The sequence below is a fragment of the Kogia breviceps genome, chromosome 2 (genome assembly GCF_026419965.1).
Source record: "Kogia breviceps isolate mKogBre1 chromosome 2, mKogBre1 haplotype 1, whole genome shotgun sequence".
Lineage (NCBI taxonomy): Eukaryota > Metazoa > Chordata > Mammalia > Artiodactyla > Physeteridae > Kogia > Kogia breviceps.
In genome coordinates, this window is record NC_081311.1 from 157,518,357 (window position 1) to 157,537,197 (window position 18,841).

The window sequence follows — 18,841 nt, forward strand, 5'->3', positions numbered from 1 at the left end:
ATAAATTAAATAATTAATTAATTTGAAAATAGAGTATTCTAAAATATAATTTGCCTCTCCCTCACTTCTGCAGGCTAATTTCTCCACAGGTTGAGTCTCATATAATAGTTCATATTACTAACTCAAAATTTGATTATTTTTCTAGTACTACATTTGCCCTTCACAATTCTGGTTTCCACAAAATGTGCACATTCATTTTAACTTTAATCTTTAAGATTCAGACTACAAATAAGTACATGGATGATACAGAAATTTATAATTATTTATAAAATATTTTATATATTATAATTAAAATCGTTGTCATTTCTGTGATTATTTGTAGTGAATGAAAGTGGAATCCATTGGAAAATTTTCCTTACCTGCCAAACAGGGTTAGAGTGAGGGTACCTGAAGACCAGGCTGGCCATAGTAGTGTTTTGCCTCTAAAACACTACTACACATACTACACATAGTAGTGTTTCCTTTGCTTTTCCCACAGGGTCTAAGGCAGTAGCTCTCCAACTTTAGGGTAGAACAGAATCACCTGGAGGTCTTGTTACACCATAGACTGCTGGGCTCCATTCACAAAGTTTCTGATCTAATACATGTGGTGTAGGCCCAAGACTTTGCATTTTTAACAAGTTCCCAGAAGCTGAGGCTGCTGGTCCCGAACCACTGTTCAAGGTGTGGAAGATTTTGGGGCATATACAGCAGTCAGATGCCAGTGTAAAGACCACTATGTCAACCTTCTGATACCCTGCATGGGCCTGGTTTTTGTTCCTTTCTTTGACATTTCTTATGCCACCATGAACAGATTCTCCTAAGAACTTCCCAGGAATATACTTTTATTAATTATATGAACAACCTCATTCCTTCAGAGTCAAATGCAGAGGGTATTTCCTTCAAAGAAATAATTACTTTTTCTGGAGTCCCATGGCCTGATTACTTGTGCTTGTTTCTTTGGTTTTGCCGTGGAAAATTGAGTTGCTTCCCTGAGCAGCTTATTTTTAACTTACTTTTATGCTATACTCTCTTACTTGGTTTCCTATATTACAATCACCTGTGCAGTTTTGAAAAGTCCCAATGTTCAGTTCAATGCACCCCAAAGTAATTAAATCAGTTTCTAGGGGGTGGAATACAGACATGATTTTCATAGTTATCCAGGTGATTCCAATGCACAATGAACACTAAGACCTACTGTCTTAGTTCAAACTCAAAGGTTCTTACTCAGGCTGCCCATTAATCACCTGTGGCACTTTAAAAACAATACACAATGCCAGATTCTACTAAGAGAGTCTGTATTTAGTTGGCAGGCTTTTTTTTTTTTTTTTTTAAACTTCTGGTGATTCTAAAAATGCAGTCAGGACTGAGAACTACTACTAGAAATTAATGGCAATTGACAGCCTTCCCTAAAAATATTGCTGCTATGCTTCCATCTACAGAGTGCCATCAGTTGACATACGTATTTGCTATACATAGCTACAGAGACTTTCCTATGAAATATTTAATGAGAGCACTGGGTTAGATAATTTAAGAACAAAGCTCAATGGTTACGGAGAAATTGTTTCCTCTTCATTTAGGTTCGCACGGCTTGCTCCAGTGCTCTTGGCTACTTAACTTACAATGCAAATGCTTTCCGAATCTTATTAAAGGAATGCAGGAATAAGCCTAATCAGTTCCTTCGTATAACAAAGAATATCAACAGAGATGCAAGTATAAACCCAGCATTTTTAAAGGAATTTCAAATGCAACAAAGAGTGGGACTTCCTTCCTTAAGGTATTGTTTCTGTATTTGAAGTTGCAGTAGTAAAATTACTGAGAGGAATTTTTAAGGAAGTTTAAGGAAGATCAAACACGGGGAACTGTCCTTGTTATGAATCTATGCATTGTAAAACAAAGGGTAAACTTCTTTCTAAATGTCCATTGCCAAAGCCTGTTTTAATTCCGAGTTAGCAACAGAATTGTAAGTGCAGACAAGAATACAACCTGATCTTGGGGATCCTGTCTGGCCAGGATTATTCATCCGCCTTTCAGAAAAGTTTCTGGAAGACTGGTTGCCTCCAAGTCTGATCCAGGAAGCCATTTTTTTGTAGACTGGGGTACATTTGAGAGCTCCGAGGCAACCAGGAATGCCACTATGACCTTGGCATCAAATGGGACTCTTAGACTTGATCCAAAGCTAGGCCAAATTCCCAGGGCAGAAACAGGGCTAAATCAGACCCTGTGGTTCAAGTTATGGCAAAGTTTGCCAGGCATTTATTCAGACGATTTTGCCTCAGTGTTGTAGTTCTATCATGAACTTAAGTTTCTGAAAAAAGAGAGAAGAGGAGAATCTCCTTACAATGGACATATTTTCTCTTCTTCTGTAATTGTAGCTGAATTACAAGTCTCTGCAAATAGTGCTATTTACATATAGGAAACAGAACTACTCAAGATATATTATTAACTCTACGATAATAGAAGAGAATAGGACCCAAGAGCATATCATGGTTCTATAAGTCAATTTTAAGTATAGAGAAAAATGAGTATATCTTCAGTCACTTTAATTTGAATTCTTTGAAAAACTGAAAACCCCAAACTGATTATCTAATTTTATATAATAAGCCAGGGAAAACTAAATTACAATTGCTTTAATTGACAATGTTAAGAGTAATATTTACCAGTTCAAAAAATTAATTTAGTTTAAATAATGGAAGTATTATGTTACACAGCTAGCCCTTATGGCAACTTTTTGGGAATTAGAAAAAGATGCCCCTTCCTCAATACACTTTACTGCCATCCCCTGGAAAATGGTTGTAGTAACCATACAAATCTACAGTGACTGTAAGGTGAATGGCACCCTTTGGAGTTGTGAACACTAAACTTTCAGGATTATAAGCAGTAACAAGTGGTCAGTAAACTTATAGGAATGGCTACCAAGTGAGGTGGAACTGGTAAGCAAATAACAATTATTCCCATAACTAATAATAATTCTATGCAATCTCCTTAGAGCATTTACATAGACTATTCCCTTTAATTTACAAAACAATCCTGTGAAGGAATTTGATTTAAATGAAACTATGGGTAATGCACTAAAAGATTAAGTTCCACAAAATATTCCTTGATTCCACTACTGGAAACATAGATTGATTTTGGTTGGGATCACAACAGCATTGTTTTGGAGTATATTCCACTTCTCTATTCCCACTCCCCTATTCACCCCAAGAATGGCAGATTAGAAGAGTCTTTGGATGTATAAATTTTGAAGTGTGTAGAGAGCCATAATTTTACTGTTAACTGACCCTGCATGAAAATACTCTGAGCCTAACAGTAGCTAGTTTCACATGACCCTATAGCCATGAAGCTGGCCTATTGAATAGATTGGGGCCTGTGCCTCATTAAAGTTGACAACAGCAAACGTTCCTCATCAAATTAACCAGGAACACATTTGTGATAAGCAGTTTTGATATTTTAACTTTAATCAAGACTTACATTTTATTACCAGGGAAATTGTGTAATACCATATTTATATGTTACATGTACAGGATGATGATTGAAACAATACTTCTTTTAAAGCCACACACATCGTATTAACTTAGGTATACCTTGTTATTCTTTGGCTTGAAACATTTCATAGGTATTACATTGCTTTGAAAATAAAGTTTAAATTTTCTCCTATTCTTAATACATAAAATGACCTGATCTTTATTCTCCAACCTTATCTCCCATCATGTCTCCAGATACCTTTAATTCCAATCACACCAGACTACTTAGTGCCCTTTAAACTTGCCATGCTGTTTTATAGTATTGTAATTTTTCATATCCTATTCCCTCTATCTGGAATACCTGCCCCCTGCCTCATCCATGTAAAGACCTATTTTCTTCAGAACCTAACTGAAGTGTCTCTTCTTCCATGGAGCTTTCCCTGATCACTTCAAGCACATTTACTCTTCCAAATGTTTTGGGTGATACGCGAGTCAACGAGTGACAGAATATAAAACACCTACAGGTAACATGCATAGTTAGTACAGGTAACGTATAAATTAGACCAGTAGGCACTGAACATGGTACCTAGGTGTACTACGTCTTTATATATATCTAGTTTTTGTGATTAAAATGTTTTCCCTTTAGTCTGGAGAAAAATGGAGGACCATCCATAATTCCTGTCTTTAAAAAAGGTAATTGATTTTTCTTTTATACTTTCTAGCCCTGACACTTTATAATTGTTCATTTCTAAGAAATCAAAATGTAGGGACTACCAAAAAGTGTTTACTTGTAAACGTATGCTTTTCTAATTTTCTAATACCTAAAATGTCTTCCCATTTACAAGCCCGTGTTAAGCATTTCTTTTAAGGCTTCCCTACTAATATCACTTGACAGAAATCCCTCACTTTGCTTTTTTCCACAAGCCATGCATAGAAGTCATTATTGAAACAACATGTAAATATGACTTTAATTACAATCTTGCTATTATTCTGTTTCATGTACAACTTGTCTATCTTATAAGTTCTTAGGGCAGAGACCACACTGTTTCCACTGATACTATGTACAGTTTTATACAAAGTTGGCAGATGATGGCTGAGTGGCCTAGGCCTGCGAGATCAGAGTCCAGATCTTATGTTACTCATCAATTCCTATCAGACATGTAATAGGGAAAATAAATTACTTACTGGTTTTATGTATATGCTTAGTGCTGGTTCATGTGTGCATAGTGTAGGACCAAAATCAGTCTTACTTGGTATATTACCTTACTGTCAAAAGCAAAAATAGAACCTTCTGAAATCAAGATCACTTTGCTGGAGTCACAAATGGAAAGAGAGAGAATAAGAAAAGGAGAGGAAAGAACTTCATTTATTCAGGGAGATATGAGGGAAGCTAAGTATGTGTGGGAGGCTATTATTTCTGAATATCATGGGTAGAAGAACGTCTGGTTTTTGTATAGCTTCTTTAGTGTAAGAGTAATTTACATAAAAGAATAAAGACAGTTCCATTATTCCTTCACTTTAATATTGGTTTCTGAATAACAATATGTATACCAGTAACGGTCTGATAAAGTTTTCACAGGTTTGTGGTAACATTAAGGACAATCAAATTTCTGATAAAGTTAATTTCATTCAAGTAAAGTCCTCCATTTTGAGATAATGCCTTTTACACTTTCCACTGACATTAAAATATCCCTTCTTTTATAAAACGATGTTTAAAGTAGCTGGCATTTGTTCTTTCACTAGTGCCAACTTGGCATAATAAAAAGTTGGCAACCGTATATTGATCCCCACAAATTTTTGCACTCCAGCATCTAAAAGTCTGGAAGCTACTGATCTGTTTTCTTAGTATGTTTTAGTGATGTGAAGAAAATAGAAATATATAGAACTAAAAGCAATGAGACTATATCTAGGGCTCTTAGGCTTAAGAAAGAGACACTTAATTGTGGCTCTCTAATTTTTAGGGAAAGAGCACCGAAGAAAATTAAAACCCAAAAGTCGACCAAGAGATTCTTTGACTTTTATACCTCCTGTAACTAACTTCATGGGACTCTTCAAAACAAAAAAGACCACTGTTTCTCAAAATATTTTTTCCTTTTCATCTGTAATTTCATCAGATATCACAACTGTATCAAGACCAAGAATAGTGCTTTTGAGCCAACTTGGGAAACATGTACAGAAAGCTAATCCAGAGCCTGCAGAAGGCTAATTAAAAACATTTTAGTGTAAAAGGATTCCTGAGCAATTTTTTAAATTTTTTTATTTTTTAATTGTGGTAAAATATACATAACTGAGTAATCTTTTTGAATGGAAGTTCTTGATATTGATACTTAACAAATTTTCCTTAGCATGTCTACTGGAATTTAACATCAGGTCAGAATTATGGTTTCAAAAAATATGTAGAATTTTCTATAATAGAATGCCTGCACTTAAAACTATTAAGATATAGCAACTGACACAATGGCAAAATTAGTGTATATATCAAGTGTTAGAAACATTTTTAAATTGGTATGCTGGGCTAAAAAGACCTGATTCAAAGTAGCCTACATGTTAACACTCACTGTACTACCTTAAGATATTTAATGATAAATACTATAGGTACACGAGTCTTCTAAAATCTGAAATGTATACTTCTAAAAATATTTTACTAAAAAAAAATCTGAAATCATTTCCCATCAAGCACAAAAGTATGGCTAAAAAGTGTGGCCACCACTGTTGACTATTCTCCATAGGTACAGAGTATCTTTGGTTTGCAGCTGGAATAGATGACATTCTTTGTGGCTTAGAATCATGTGATGTCTTTGCCCAACCAGTATTGTTTCCAGTAGGTGCAAGTTTTGATGTATGTCTGCTTCTCACATTTTTACAGCAGCAAATGGATTTGATATAAAAGCTAACTAGGTTTTAGTGGGTCCTTTAAAGAGCCACCGTTTTTCCTCTGTCCACTTGCTCAATTGTCTCTATAGTCTACCTGGGCTGCAGAGAACACATACATTAATTAGCAGTTATTTTCTCCAACATAGCTTAACATAACAGTAATGGTGGTGGTGACTGCAGCTACAGGTACTCAGGGCTTTCTGTGTGCCGCAGTCCAAAGCCTGTGCTCTTAACCACTGTACAATAAGAGACCTCTTTAATCTTCAAATTCGATTCAAAATTATCTTAATATCTCTGAGTCACAACTTCCTGGTGGAATTCTGAGAAGAATAGCATATTTTATACTAGAAAGGGATAAATAATTCAAATGATACAAACCTGTGTCATTTATTCAGCATTGTTAAGAATTCATATCATTGGAAACATTTAAGCCTCTGTAGACATTAAAAAAAAAAAGCCTTTAGACAGCAAACTTTGAGCTTTGAAACTGGCTTCAGGTGGTTTCAAAGTTGATGATCAGGGTTTTTATGCATTCAATAACATAGACATTTCCTGAGTACCCTGGCCTAGCCGGACCATCCTACCACGCTTAAAACTTTACAGTATTTCTCCTTAAGTACAGCCCCAAAGTACAGATTACTTTTATTACCCTGCACTTTCTTTTTATTTTTAAAAATTATACATAAGATGAGAAAGGCCTCAATACAGAGAGAGTTTCAGCAAATTGCCTGCCTCTTACCTGTACTATAAGCTAACTTTGGCACACATGCTTTCCAATATAGAGTTTGATGTTTCTTCCTTTTTCTTCCTTCCTTCTGGCTAATATACTGAAAGACCTAAATATATGGAATGCTTCCAGAATTTGCTTGTATTCTTTATCTGTAGTTTACCTGATTTATATCATGAACTTAATTTTGACATGTGTGTTTGTAGCATCTGGAAGAGTTAAATACTTTGAAATTTTAAGAACTTAGATTATAGATATTCCTATTTTATAAAATTTGTGATGGTGGGAAAAAATTTTGGTCAATTTTCTTCCATAGTTTATATGCACTCTTATTGTAACAGCCAAAGGAAATACACTTTTACACTTTCTGTGAATTTAGATTCACATAATACAGAATACAAATCCAAATGTAAAAGGTGAATTCAAAAACTAATAGTTTCTTCTAAATTATAGTTACAAACCAATTATATCATACCTATACCTCAACATCAAAGAATGTAAGCTTTATAAATGTTGCTGTTTCTATACGTTCTCTCATATAAATTATATTTCCAGGATAAAATGGAGGATCATAAAGCAATATTCTGTGATCACAATTCTAGAAAAAAGAATTACTTATGGAATTTCCCAAAAGGGAAGGTCACCTTAAGGAAGGATTAAAATAAGAAATCTTCTCATTCTAGATTTTTATCCTTACCCTCTAGTTTCTCAATAAAGCAAGTCACTGACTAGAAAATTAACAACTTGATCAAGTATGGATGATGTAACATAAATCTCTACTAGCAAAATCTCTCAAAGGACATTAAATAGTTAGTAGCATCATCCTTATATTCAAAGGACAGTACATTCAGTTATTTTAATCTGGGCAGAAAAAAAGTCATGAACTGTTATGATATCTGAAGTAAAAGTCAGAGTCACGGCTTCCCTGGTGGTGCAGTGGTTGAGAGTCTGCCTGCCGATGCAGGGGACACAGGTTCGTGCCCCGGTCCGGGAAGATCCCACGTGCCGCGGAGCGGCTGGGCCCGTGAGCCTGCGCGTCCGGACCCTGTGCTCTGCAATGGGAGAGGCCACAATGGTGAGAGGCCTGCGTACCGCAAAAAAAAAAAAAAAAAAAAGTCAGAGTCAAAGGACATTATCCAAAAATAAAACAGCCCTTTTCACCTCATATATTTTCACTTATTATATACTTTCTAAAATAATGAATGAATATATATGGCCAACTAAAAAGTATAATATACACTCGAGGGATTACTTGCATGTCATATTTCTTAAAATCCCATTTTAAGAAATGTATAGAAATCCCATTTGCTCCAGAAAAGATACCTAATAATATATATTTTTATAATTACTAACATATATTCTTTTGTTTTGACTTAGAATTCTTGAGTTGACATGACTTTGACCTGGCTACCTTTCTAAAACTGCTCTCTCATTAGAAAAGGCAGGCTAATGTAACCTGATATGAAAAAGGGGGATAAAGATCTATGCCTGTATAATATAGGGCCAGGATTTAGCAGAATTGCTGTATTTTTTCCAAGGTTTTTCTTTTCTACTTGCCAATATCAGTATATTCTTTTTCCCACAAGATGTTTTATTTGGTTTTTGATAATAAAAAAAACCCTATACTCCCTTATAAGACTATATAACATTATTATAATCTCTCAGAAGAGCAGGTTAAACATCAAACATAAAAAGGATAACAAAGTCCTGATGAACAATTAGTATTATATATTTGATATACAAAAAATCAAAACTTTACTACTACCTTTAGGGATTTTTTTGAAAAGCAAAAATCAAATCTTCATTTTTAATTGTGGTACTTTTATGGCAGCTTCTCCAACTTCTTTTGATATATCTGCTCCAAGAGGACATCTGCATCAAAATCAGACACATAATCACATTATCACACAAAACCACATTATTTCAAATTATTTTACATTATTTGTTTACTGATCTGTTACTAGTTCTGCAAAGTATCTGCTTAGAATTTTGACAAATAATATATGTATCTAGTGTATAACTGATTATATGTAATGGTGGTTCTTGAATACATAAAAATACAGTAGGACCTCAAGCCAGAATAATGTGTGAAGGAAGGCTAGAAATCTAAATTAGGTAATTTTTTAAAACCACTTTGAGGTATGATTGACATGTTAAAAGCTATACATATTTAATGCATACAATTCAATGAGTTTGGGGTTGAGATGTTTTTGAAAGAGTTCTCTCTCAAATACTGTAAATAAATAAAAACTTGAAACAGAAAAAAAATAACCAAAAAATGCCTTATAATGCTCTACAAAGCTAACAGGGTAAAAACAGTTTACCATACAAAGTCAGACCTGCATTTATTCCAACTTCAGAAATTCTCCAGGTTTCTACCATTCTTCTCTGAGGTTTCAAAAGCTGGCTTGCTCCTTTTCTACCTTCCTTTGTCACTGGTGGCAGGAGAGGTTTTAGATCCTAACCTCTTTCTCTGTTCTTCCTCAGTAAATATTTTTGGCCTCAGGTTTCTGCTTTTGTACAATGTTGCCCTATACAAGGCTTCAAATGGACCCCAACCTAAAATGACCCATCATCTCCATCCTCAACACTGCCACAAGAAGGCAGTGTTGGATCAGATGGTAGATTCTACCTGAGGCTAGGCCATCAACTTAAGGGATTCTTTCTACTAGTAGTTTAGTCACTACTAACTAAACTCTGTTCATTTATGATCAGCCTTAATAGTCTATAGTTCACATAGGTATAGTTATGTACTAAAATGCTGAAAAGTTTAAAACAGCAGATGAAACACTGTTGAAAATAGAATTATGTTAGATTATGAAACATAATCATGCTTTACTGTTTTTACTATTCCAGAATTAGCTTAGACCAGAACTTGATAATAAACTGAAAAACTGTGCTACTCCTAGGAACGTTGATTTGGGAGAGGAAATAAGGCTTGCAGAAAACAGCTGTCTTTTGGCCATTTCTCAGCTGCCTGTGGAGAAGTATACTCACAACCCAGCCTCACACCTGAATGCTTTTTGCATTTTCCTTAAGTTTCCAGCACGGCAACCGATGCTGAGATGGTCCTAACACTGCAAAAGTCCAGGTCATGGACATGGTTTCCATTCTGGTCCCCAATGAGGGAATTCATCATCCTTACCCACTGCCTGTTTCTAAACTATGGTTTGTCAACATTTATATGATTTAATGCTATAACAAAAATATTTCTTATACGGTATCTACCACTTAGGTTAGATGAAAAAAATTAATGTACTCTTTCTTCAAGTACCACCAGAGTGTCAATGAAAACCTCAAATATAAACGCAAAATCCAGGCTTTGACTTTTAAAATGCAACTTGCATAAAGATTATAAATGGTACCACGTACTTTGGCTCATAGCGGATGCCTTCTGTGCTGTGTAAAATGCCCAAGCCAGCACGCAATCTTTCAACACCATTCCTAAATAAGAATCAATAAAAATAAAATAACTAGCCCAAGATTTAAAGAAAATTTAGCACGATGAAATGGCAATTAATATTTATAAAATTATGAGTGAAGCACAAACATCCATGGCTTACCACGCAATCATAATGCCGTTGTCAGTGCACAGTCTGGGAGGAGGACACAACAAAGTGCATTGTGTTGCATTTGTCACGATTTCCAGAGCTTTTCGGATATATAAGTTACTTGCAACGCCTCCAGATACAACCTGAAAAAGTTGAGAAAACCAAAATTAACAAATATCACACATGAATATGAGCTAAGCTGTGAGCTAAACTTGGGGGAAGTACCAGCATTATACAATAAGACAATATCACATTTTGGTAGGTGGGTAATGAGCAAGTGATATATCTATATAATAAACACTTGCAAAAGAAACAAAAATCACCAACAATTTCAATATTACCATATGATCACTTTCATTTTTGTACATTTTCTTCTAACCCTTTTCTCATTACAATCATAGTACAGTATTTGAGACCCTGCAGTTTTCACCTATAAGCATTTTTTTTCATTTTACTACATAATTCTTAAACTATTACCTTTAATATTTATGTAATATTCCATTTTGTAAACCTACCATTTAAATATTTTTCTCACTTTACAATTTTCAAAAGAATGAAGTTTTAAGATACAGTTACACAGGAAATTTATCAAGGCTTTTAAGCACATTTAAAGGGATTTCATCAAAGGAACATAAATCTGAAGGAAACAGCCTATTTTTCCTTCAATAATGACAGCAGTTATACTGCATTTTGTTTCATACTGTAAACCCTTTTAAATTCAATAAGATGCACCCTTGAATTTTTTTGCCATACAGGCTGTACAGATGTCCTGTAAAGCTGCCAGGCCTGTATAGGGGATGGCTGTTAAAAGTTTTTGTTTTTTTTTTAAAATTATTTATTTTTGGCTTCATTGGGTCTTTGCTGCTGCACGTGGGCTTTCTCTAGTTGCGGCGAGCGGTCTTCTCACTGCGGTGGCTTCTCTCGTTGCGAAGCACGGGCTCCAGGCGCGTGGGCTCAGTAGTCGTGGCTCATGGGATCTAGAGCGCAGGCTCAGTAGTCGTGGTGCACGGGCTTAGTTGCTCCGCTGCATGTGGGATCTTCCCGGACCAGGGCTTGAACCCGTGTGCCCTGTGTTGGCAGGCAGATTCTTAACCACTGCACCACCAGGGAAATCCCAATGGCTGTTAGTTTTTATTCTACGTGATTTCATACTGTCAGGGATAGCATACAGCATAAAGATCTTTTCATCCTATGCTTAGGGTCAATTAATCTCTGGGAAGAAAAGTAACATACTGTAAAGGATTACTACTATTCTAAAATTACAAAACTTACCAGTACTGCATTACTTTGACATAACAAGTCTCTCTGCTTGCAAAATAGAATAGCACGATGTGTTCTTTCTGCAATGTGGCAGGCTACTGTGTGCTGTACTGCAGCAGCAATATCTGCAGCTGAAGACAGGATTTGCCCCTTCTCAATACCTGCAGGTATGAGCAGTTATTTTTAGGTACAATCCAGTACTACTTATTTGTCCAACTTTACTAATAAGAAATATACCTTCCTCTTTTTCCTTTTGCATTATCATCTTATCAATAATGTGGTGAAGTCCAGAAAAGGAAAAATCACAATTTTTAGCACGTTGCATGGGAGGTTTGAAATCAAAATGCAGTTTATTTCCCTGTTTGGCCAAATGTTCTATAGCCTTCCCACCACTCATGGTGGAGCACTCTGGATGTTTTATTAAAGAAAGTCTTCTTGCTACCTATCAAAAACAAACAAAAATTTTTGTAATGTCATGAAACTGTACATTTTGAAACCAGAGTGCAAAGGAAATGAATTTTACCCTCGGTGAATAAGACATGCAATACTTTTACAAACATGGACCAGAGCTGGTGGTCAGTCAAGACAGACAATCTTGCTGTTTCTGATAACCTGATCAATAGTGGCCAATCACTGCCTTCCTCTCTACTTTTGCTCTTCTACTGGGGATGGAAAATAGGTTTGAAAATTACAATGACTGCTTAATGATGAACTTCAAAAATAAGAACCTGTCCTATTTCTTCCAATCATTTCAGCTGTTGGCAACAGGTTTTTTGTCTAAGGCGGTAGGCTTTAAGATTCTAAAACAAAGGAAAAGAAATCTGCTTGTCAGTGGTGTCAGCAGTTGTAACATTTAACAATAGAACTCTGTGCATCTTTATTGTCCTTATGTTATCTTTATATATCCTTATTTCACTTTATTTATTTATTTATGTGCGGTACGCGGGCCTCTCACTGCCGTGGCCTCTCCCTTTGCGGAGCACAGGCTCCGGACGCGCAGGCTCAGCGGCCATGGCTCACGGGCCCAGCCGCTCCACGGCACGTGGGATCTTCCCAGACCAGGGCACGAACCCGTATCCCCTGCATCGGCAAGCGGACTCTCAACCACTGCGCCACCAGGGAAGCCCCTTATTTCACTTTTTAAAGGTACATTACACTTCACAAAGCACTGTCTTTCACATATATTATGTTATTTGATTTTAAAAAGTATATATGCAAACTATTTGAGCCTTTATATACTGATTTAAACCTCATATCATTTTATTCGGAATGGGTAAGAATGAATCTTTTATAAAATTATGTACTACTTTTTTTTTCTACTGCACATAATTTTTTTCCGTCTAATATATTATTCAGAAATATTTAGATGAATAGCAGTAGTGTATCTATTACTATTTAGCTGAAACAGACACCCTAACAAAAAAGAATAGAGATATTAATTCTTAAATAATTACCTTGTCAAGCATGTCACCTGGAGCTATATCCAAAGACTTTCCAAGAAGTAGAAAATCTGAAACTCCTCTAACTAATGCCAAAAGACAATGACCTCCTGAAATCAAAAGAACTAAAAAAGGAAATTCTACTTTATTTGTCAACCTAATAGTAAGTGCATGAGCCTCCATATGATGAATGGGAATGAAGGGCTTTTTTAACTGGTCTACCAGTTGTAAGCTAAATGATAAGCCTACACCCAAGCTTAAAGCAAGTCCTGGTTTTATGGTAGTTGCAATTGCTGAGAGTTCACTTGGAGAGACTTTACTGGCAGAGAGAGCTTCTTGCACTATCCGTTGAATATTTTCTCTATGAAGCTGTTGAGCTACTGGAGGAATAATCCCACCTGTTCTGAAAGATATAAAAAAACAGCTTTTATAATTTTAAGATTATAAAAATAGAGAAAGAAAAAGTATATATTATGGCTGAAGGCATGTTTTCAAATTAACCATTGTATAGCTAAACACATTAGTAAGTCAAGTATTTTCAAATTATGTGTGCTTTATAATGTGCTTTACATTATAAGAACTCAATCACCTTAATGCAGTGATAAGGATGTTATTTAATGTCTCTGACTTTTCAAAACTGTATACAACAAACTCCTATGGATTTGTTTCTTGATAAATGAAATCACCAAAATAATTTTGAAAAGCATTCTAAGGAAGGAGTCTTGAATAAGGAAAGGACAGGATAAAACTGGATTTTAGGAAAATTAATCTGACTGGAAGAAAAGAAATACAGAGAGAAACATGAAGACAGTTTTGTGAAGAAGACAAGTTTATTTTTAAACACACTGCACTTGAGCTCATGGTAGGACAGTAGACACCTTGAAATCCTGAAATCAAGTTTGGGAATCCAGTCTTTAATTGGATTGGTAATTTTGATTCTTGGTCCATGTAGGACAAGCAGTGGATGACCACTCCAAATGTCAAGAATAAAGAATTATAAGGCAAAGTTGTTAGCAAAAAATTTGCCAGCATGTGACTGACCAGAAAGGCAGAGCAAAAATATAGAGGGTCTGTAAGATGTTCCTCTAATCTCAAAAAAACCCTTCAAATATTGATGTTGTAAGATCTATATATACGGCATCTAATGAATATTTAATATTTAATATTCAATATTTAAGTTAAAATATGTACTGTGTCAGTCAATGAGGGCAATATTTAAAAGAAATGATCTTATTTCAACACATCCATAATACCATTTTCCTTAATTCTTCTAAGTGACTTTTTCTTCTATATTCCTCAATTCTGTTAATGGCATCAATAACCTCCTAATCACTTGGGTTTCTAGGCTTATCTTTATCTCCTTTCTTTCCCTTACTTTCCACATTTAATTAAGTTTATCACCAATTGATAAGGTCAGCACTGTCCACTGCCACCACCAAGTTCGAAAAGCTCTCATTAACTCAGTCTATTCAAAGCCTTCTAACTGTACTTCCCTGGATACATTCTCTGATCCTTGGAATTGTTCTATATTGTGTTGCCAGAAAAAAAGCAGTGCTGACCTCATCACTCCCCTACTCAAAAGCTTTTACTTTCTTGGAATTTGGGAGACTTTAAATGCAAATCCTCTCCCTCCTACTCATTTCTTCCTCCTCCCACTTGCCTACTCCCCTTCCTTTCTGTGCCTCTTCTATGTATTATCTTCTAAGGATTATGCTAAGCATCAGAGACAAAAGAGATGAATAAGACCATGGCTTTATTCGCAAAGAATTAATTTTGGTTAATAAAATCAATTAATTAATAATCAAATAATTTGTAGACAGTATGGAAAGTGGATGATTAAAGAACAAAGCTAATAAACAGGCAGTGAAACCATTTAGCCTCAAGACTGGAGCCAAGAGTCCAGGCAAGAGACAATAAGGGCTTGAACTAAGTGGAAAGTGGGAGGAAAAGTTTCAAGAAATATTTGGGAGGTAGATTTACTATGACTAGATGACTGATTTAGGTACAGAGTGGTGAGGGAGAAGTCAAGATTTTCCTTCAGGTCTCTGGCTCGAAAGAAAGAACTCCTCTTGCAAGCAATCCTCTATTATTGCACTTTCCATGCTGTTTTACAATGACCTATTTACCTATCTGTCTTCTTCACTTATTTATAGTAGTAAGAGAAGTACTATTGTCACTAGTAATAGGTAGGTTTTTGTGAGCCCTTGGTCTGTTTGTCAAGAACTGCACTAAATGCTTTAAAAGAATTCACATTTAACCTTCACAACAGTATTATGAGCTGGTTGTCATTATTATCCCCATTTCACAGATAAGGACATTGAGACATACAAAATGGTGCAAGGTCTCAAAACTAGTCAGTGGCTGAACCACAATGTAAACCACTTTATATGGTAAGCTGCTCAGAGGAAAGGATCATATATATGTACCCACAGTGCCTCAGATGCTGCCTTGCAATTGTAGGTATTCAGTAAATGCTGAGATGCGCTGAGGAGATGGTACCAAATAGCTTATTTGCCTATATATTCCTCTCAAGTGACTCATGCGCTAGCTAAACTAAGTGTTTGTCCAGTACTTTCTCACCTCTTTGCCTTTGCCAGTGATGCTCTCTCAGCCTACAATATTCTTTCCATCCTCTTTCATTGAAGGCCTAACTATCTCTCAAGGCCACTGACCCCTGCAACATGTCAGGTGCTATGCTGGGAACTAGACATAGTATAGAGTTAATACAGATGCAGCCCCTGTCACCATGGAGCTGAGAGTCTATTTGGGGAAAGACTGTACATAAGTAAACAAACATAAAAATTATGAAAAGAATTATGAGGAAAATACGCAGGATATGGTATATAGAATAAACAGGGTGGGAGTACCTAATTTAGATTAAGTGGTTAGGGTAGGCCTTTCTGTGCAGCTAACATTTACATGTTCAAATGTCCAACACACCCCAAAATAATGAAAGGACTGAAAAACTGAGGCATGGTAATAAGTTATTGTCTGCACTAATTCTTTGATACTCACATTATGCTGCTTTGCACTGCTAACTTTCCTTGTAAGTCTACATACCATGTCTTAAAGATTAGGTTAAGCTTCTTGAAGGCAAGAACTTGCTAGTATTTCACTGTGCCTTATTAAGACCTAACACAATCCCTTTCATATAATACGTAAGCATTAGAGGTCTACTCTGCCTCTTCACGTATACTATTTCTAATATTCTGTATTAATGTAACCTGCCTGGTGGCCCTCTGGAAAAATATGAGTTTATAAACCTGGCACCATTCTGTGCTTTAATACAAAAGTATATTATTATTTAAGTACCAATATGAATTATATGTGTAAATGTGAATAGGATTTTCTTTTGCAGTGATTAACACAGGCTAGAGGTCAGGTCATATTTTCCTAAGACTTCAGGTGAGACCATGAAACATACAGGTGGACAAAAGAGGAAAAGGCATGAGGGGAAATCATGGATAAATATTGGAGTTTAGTTTCTTTTTGGCAACAGGATTAGCTAAGGTTGGGACCTTATTGTGGAGCTCCTTAAAAGCCAGGTTGAGGGGTTTAAGGTTTTCTACGGCAGTTATTAGAAACTTTTTGCATGAAAGAAGAAATTAGTTCTTAAAATTTAACTTTTATATGTAATAAATACAAAAAAATTTATTTCATTTTATTTTTCCAAAAAAATGTGGAAACTATCAAGATAATGTCTACTCACTTTAAATGAACTTCGGTTTGGGAATGTATTGCTTCTCCCAAAACATTTCCGGTTTCATCCACCACAGCAGCTGCTGTATCATCACAACTGGTTTCAATTCCCAAAACTAGTTTATGAAGAAATAGTTTTCCAGGATGAAAATGAAAACTTCTTAGAAATTCATACATATTCCTTTTTGATGGTTTAGAAAAAACTCCTGCTGTCTTATTCAGTATTAGCATATTTACTGTATAGATAATTCCTGGAAAAGAATTAAAGAAACAAACTATTATTTGGAACTAACATTAGCCACTAGCCCATTCAGTAAAGCAAAATTCCAAAAACTTGGTTTATTTTTCAATATATAGTTTTATAAAAATTTAGGAAAGTTTTGTAAAAGTTAGCAAAAAATTTTAGTCTGTAGAAATCTGTTAATATAAATAACAGTATGAATGAATATAATGCTCTTTAAGAGGGAAAACGGGAAGTTAGATATAAAATTTTTAGTATTACTTGCATGCTGTTCTTAACCAAACTATTGATTATTCTTTATAAAACAGCTAATGTTACAGTACAACAGCTGCATGGATGGTCTTTTGAAAAGTGCTATTCATTTTTTATAGCTAAAATTAAGACAAATGTGGTTTAAAAAAAATAATAAGGGCAAAATGGAACTGATTAAAATCAATGCATTCCATTTCCTAGAAACATCTTTCAAAAGAAAACTTTAATCATTTGGTTGGAAAACAAGAGTTCACATAAAACACAAAGTAAGATTTAGTCGTCTAAGTTTAGAAACAAGTGTTCTCATAAAGCTCATCTTAAAAGAGCATCTCAACTAAGACGACCGTAACCTAATACCTATTTTATCCATTAATTACAATTGTTTGAATTAAATCTCCATTTTTGCCACAGGTTTATCATAACAGGGATCTCCCCAAATCCTCTTTGCCCCCAATAAGAGCAGTCCATCATTAAAGCACCCTGTTTTTTTCACACTGCCAAATATCTAGTCTCATGCCCCCCAAACCACCTGTTCTAGAACCTTCTAGATATTTAAGTAGTCTCTTTCCCTATCACTAACGAACAAAATGGAAAAAAATAAAAGAGCGAATACTAGAACTTTTATTGTTCCACAGGAGCAGAGGGCATCCAGGGATTAGAGATAAGCGACGTATTCACAGAGGACCCCTTAAGAGGGTGCAGCCCCAACAGACGCGCCACGAGAAAATAGACTTATAGTCACTAAATCCAGCCAAGGAGGCTTGTGCGAAGCCCTCCTCGTTCGGGCCAGGAAGGATCCCAAGCGAACCCTGGGCACTTGGCCAACGCGGGTCTCTGTCTGCTCAAGAAGGCGAGGGACTCTGACTGCAACCGCTTTTCCAGGCGCGCGAAAGCATCAGTGGAGAGAGGGCTGAGCAGTTTCACCCACCTTCCTCGTGAACGACGGTAACTGGTACTCGTCTACTTTCCGTAGCTAAGCCGATCGACCGTCCTTTCCTAGGAGCAAGGAAGCCCGAACCTGTCGCCCCGGAAGTGATGTCATCAACACGGCGCCGGGGTCCCGTCGTCAGGGTCAGCTGGTATTCCCCTAGAGGGAGTCACTCTTCGAGTAAATATAAGCACAAAGGCTCTCATTCCCCAGATCGTGCGCTCAAGCAATTCTTCCAGATTTGTAGGTAAGACTTCTGAAAGGTCACACGTCTAGTGACTGATCTAGTGGAGACCGAGCACAGATTCGACTACATAACATTTAGTTCTAAACACTATGCTACATTAAAAGGAAAAAAAGTTTTGCCTTAGGCTGGAATTTGGACACCACCGTGAGAAAAGTATGTCTTTGCTTACTCTGGAGGTAA

At 35.9% G+C, this 18,841-nt stretch overlaps 2 protein-coding genes across 4 annotated transcripts in view; one reads left to right on the plus strand and one right to left on the minus strand.

Annotated features, from left to right (window-relative positions):
• The window catches only part of ANKAR (ankyrin and armadillo repeat containing), a 79,010-nt gene extending 73,361 nt beyond the window's left edge, over window positions 1-5,649 (plus strand). Inside the window, exons 20-22 of the mRNA XM_067026446.1 lie at window positions 1,560-1,756; window positions 4,090-4,136; window positions 5,405-5,649. Coding sequence (XP_066882547.1) covers window positions 1,560-1,756; window positions 4,090-4,136; window positions 5,405-5,649 — 489 coding nt within the window. The remainder of the gene's footprint in view (window positions 1-1,559; window positions 1,757-4,089; window positions 4,137-5,404) is intronic.
• On the minus strand, window positions 250-18,513 carry OSGEPL1 (O-sialoglycoprotein endopeptidase like 1). 3 transcript variants are annotated; one of them, XM_067026447.1, is made up of 9 exons: window positions 18,415-18,513; window positions 17,004-17,244; window positions 13,310-13,697; window positions 12,093-12,297; window positions 11,868-12,016; window positions 10,608-10,738; window positions 10,417-10,488; window positions 8,810-8,916; window positions 250-2,287 (listed from the first exon to the last, which is right to left on the minus strand). In XM_067026447.1, the coding sequence occupies exons 2-8, from the start codon at window positions 17,222-17,224 to the stop codon at window positions 8,838-8,840; spliced, it is 1,245 nt and encodes a 414-aa protein (XP_066882548.1). In that variant the 5' UTR covers window positions 17,225-17,244; window positions 18,415-18,513; the 3' UTR covers window positions 250-2,287; window positions 8,810-8,837. The 3 variants fall into 3 exon arrangements, with proteins under 3 accessions (XP_066882548.1, XP_058911255.1, XP_066882549.1); XM_059055272.2 differs by lacking the exon at window positions 250-2,287 and adding an exon at window positions 4,216-8,128; XM_067026448.1 differs by lacking the exons at window positions 250-2,287; window positions 10,417-10,488 and having other exon boundaries at window positions 8,861-8,916.
• Between the last annotated feature and the right edge of the window lie 328 nt (window positions 18,514-18,841).